At 47.5% G+C, this 3,547-nt stretch overlaps 1 protein-coding gene across 2 annotated transcripts in view; it reads right to left on the bottom strand.

The window, feature by feature from the left end:
* RINT1 (RAD50 interactor 1) overlaps positions 1 to 1,919 on the bottom strand; it is a 59,621-nt gene extending 57,702 nt beyond the window's left edge. For both annotated transcript variants that reach the window (XM_012000360.1, XM_012000359.1), the window contains exons 1-2: positions 1,642 to 1,919; positions 1,127 to 1,172 (exon numbers count right to left, since the gene is read on the bottom strand). In XM_012000360.1, coding sequence (XP_011855750.1) covers positions 1,127 to 1,172; positions 1,642 to 1,683 — 88 coding nt within the window. In that variant the 5' untranslated portion in view covers positions 1,684 to 1,919. The remainder of the gene's footprint in view (positions 1 to 1,126; positions 1,173 to 1,641) is intronic.
* Between the last annotated feature and the right edge of the window lie 1,628 nt (positions 1,920 to 3,547).

Below are 3,547 nucleotides of genomic sequence, written 5' to 3' on the forward strand. Positions count from 1 at the left end.
GTCTCTTTTTCTATTTTTTGTAAAGAACACTCCTAATTGCAAAGCAGTTTGACTGAGCCGTGGAAAGAGGAACAAGGACAAAGTCCTTGATATGATAGTCTACATCTATTATTTTATTAAAATGACAGCTCAGTAGGCATCCGACTACTTTCCAGGCATCTGAATGAGGCGAAAGTGGAAAGGGAAGGGTTTAACTGAGAGATACAAAGCACTCTCAAATCCTTCAAGAAAAAGGAGCTGAGATGTGGCAGTTACGACAGTCATGTGCTATGGACCGCTTAGAGTCTTCTTTCTGAGGCAGACTCTACTAGCCGCCAATGTTAAGGGCAAATCTTACTCCTAAGGGCCATGTGGTAAGGTGGGCACCATTTTTCTTACTAATACTCATTCCCAACTATTTGCCACAGTCAAAAGAACCAAACATTCCAATAGCAGAGCTATCACATGCTTTTCCCCTTCCTCTCCCAAAAAATGTTACTTCAAAGGTACCTAAAGAGGCCTTGATTGGCAATAACCTGCCATTAAAGTAAAATGGCAAAAGTCCACATCCCTGACATATACTCCTGTACTAGGGAGGAAATGGTGGTACTGACCTTTTCCCCCTTTCCTGTCCAGTCCAAGATCCAGAACCCAAGTTATCCGTTGTGCTCTTCCCGGAGCAATTTTAAACTGCCAATTTACTGAAGGTGAAATTTACTGAAGGTGAACTAAACAATTATCATTTGCCTCCTTTGAACCCAATTAAGGTGGTGGTCATCTGTCCTAGATCATGGGCCCCTCCAAATTCCTGATGCTTAATAAGTTGATGTTTCATTAAAATGACAGGCAGGCCCCAATTATTCTGAGTTCCGTATAATAGGAAGACTTCCAGCGAAAACACTCCAGTCCCTGTACTAGGTATGGATCGGGAAGTGCTCTTCTCCCGAGCATCCCATATTTTACAATTTTAGAAAGACAAAAATATGTGTATCATGGTCATCAGTATTACCATATAAGCATATTGCGCACAAAACGATACTGCATCTAAAAGATAGGCAAAGAACCTTTCTCTGTTGCAGACCCTAGAAGGCTGGGTTTGGGAGGGATAGCTGGGAAGAAAGAGCTTAGGTGTTTGCAGCTGGCTTACTTTTCTCCTCGAGGTTCTTCCTTTCGTCACCACTTTCAGAGCAGCACTAAAAGGAGAACAGGTGTGACAAGCACATTAAGATTAAAGTCGTGGATGGAAAGCATACGGGGCTCCCAAAGGGCACCAACTGGAGGCCAGAGAGGTTCCAGACGCTCTCCCCCCTTCTGAGTGGCCAGCGCCGTCTCAATCAGGTACCCCAAAGTGCCACTTCCCTGGTGCCACCACTGCCACCTTCCCAGGAGGTCTGTGTCACCTCCGCAGGACCTGGAGTTACCCTGCCTGCCCACTAGGGCCACCTCCCTAGAGAAATCTGTCATCTCACCAGGGCCGCCAAAGCCACCTCACTGGGACTACCGCCTCCTCTAGGAGGTCTTGCAAGGGCCTCTAATCTAAGCTGTGGGAAGCACCTTCACAAGATTACAGGGTCACCTCACCGGGACTATCTTCCCCGGGAGGTCTGTGCCACCTCAGTAGGCCATCAATGTCCCCTCCCAGGGACGCCAGGGCCGTCTCACCGGGGCTGCAGGAGAGGCGCCGATCTCGCCGGCTGGCAGCATCTCGCCTCCACGCGAGCCCTGGGCTCCATTCGCAGCCAGCGTGGCCTGTGGAGCCTGCCTAAGGCCAGCGACTCACTGACCTCCTCAGTCTCGGAGGCCGTAGGACTGAGCGCCACCGCGACTTCCTCTCTATGTCTCGCTGGTTTCTTCCTCTCAGCCCAGAGAGGCTCTGCCCGCGCAGCCGCCGGCCCTGCTCTTTTCCTCCGCCTCCTGGCCGGAGGTCGGAACGGCCGCTCAGGAAGCGGGCACCCGCCCCCAAGGCGCTCCAGAGATGGAACTTTAAGATATCCCTCTCCCAACGCCTTAAATTCATTATGAATCATTTAAATTTCTATTTTAGACAATATCCAGATGTTCTGAGAGTGTGGGGGCTTGTTGACTAGGAGCTTCGGTGCAGGGTTATTTGGTTCGAATATTTAGTTGGGGGTTTCCAATGAATATCAGCATCTTCAGATATTTCTTTAAAGGTTGGTCAGAGTCCCTAGAGATGAGCTTCTAATTTCCTGCCTAGAGGGTGTAGAGATGGTTATAAGCGTCTGGGAGCTAAGTGAAGAGAACAGAGCATCTAACATGTGTTTTGCCCAAAACCCTGTCTTTTCCTAGGGATGAGGAAAGGGAGCTACCTAGCAGCAAGGGGTGTTAGAGGACCTGTGGACTTGACAGCCTCATAAACAAATAAACAGGGAAAGAGTACCATAGAGACCAAAACAAACAAGGGGGAAAAAAGCAACCCCCAGCGGAAACAGAAACCACACGGTGAGAAGAAAAATCAAATGCATGTGCACAGAGATATGTAATCGATACCCTGAGCTACAAATAACTATTGCAAGCATAAAACAAGAAAAGGATACAATTTTTAAAATTTTTTATTATGGGAACATAATCGTATGTATTTATCGTGCACATTTTTTTGTTGTTGTTTGTTTGTTTTTGTTTTGTTTTGTTTTGAGATGGAGTTTTGCTCTTGCAGCCCAGGGCAGAATGCAGCTGGAATGGAAGAGGTGATGGGAAGCCTCTCAATGGCAGTCTCCTCCTCCTCAAATTCCAAAAGACACATGGGGCACTTGAGCTCAGACTGAGAGCCTCTGATAACTGCCATAGGGAGGTTCTCAACCACAGTACTGGTAGCTGGTGGAGGCAGGTGGTGATCCCAATCTACTACCAACCCCAAGTCTTCAAAGTCCATCCTATTGAAAATTGACCTTGCGAGCTCCAGCACCATGTTGGTTCGAGTCTCCTGCTCGAGGGTCCAATGGCTCACAGTCGTGTTCATCGATATAGGATGCCATGGCTGCCCAGCCGTCTGACATGTGATGTTTTGATACAGGTATACAATGTGTAACTACTAAAAACACAAAATATTAGCTGGCCATGGTGGCACATGCACCTATAGTCCCAGCTGCTTAGTAGGCTGAGGCACGAGAATTGCTTGAACCCAGGAGGCTTTTAATTTCTGCTGTCATATTTTTTGGTCTCTGAATGCTCTTTTTATTTTATTTATTTATTTTTATCCTCCCCATTTTCACAAGTGAGTGCTCCTTTTATTATTTATTTATTTGTTTGTTTGTTTATTTCTTTGAGACAGAGTTTCGTTCTGTTGCCCAGGCTGGAGTGCAGTGGCACAATCTTGGCTCACTGCAACCTCCGCCTCTGGGGTTCAAGCGATTCTTCTGCCTCAGCCTCCCTAGTAGCCAGGATTACAGGTGCCTGCTATCATGCCCGGCGAATTTTTGTATTTTTATTAGAGATGGGGTTTCATCACATTGGCCAGGCTGGTCTCGAACTCCTGACCTCAGGTGATCTGCTCGCCTCAGCCTCCCAAAGTGCTGGGATTATAGGGGTGAGCCACCATGCCCAGCCTTTT

Source organism: Mandrillus leucophaeus, unplaced genomic scaffold, assembly GCF_000951045.1.
Source record: "Mandrillus leucophaeus isolate KB7577 unplaced genomic scaffold, Mleu.le_1.0 Scaffold627, whole genome shotgun sequence".
NCBI lineage: Eukaryota > Metazoa > Chordata > Mammalia > Primates > Cercopithecidae > Mandrillus > Mandrillus leucophaeus.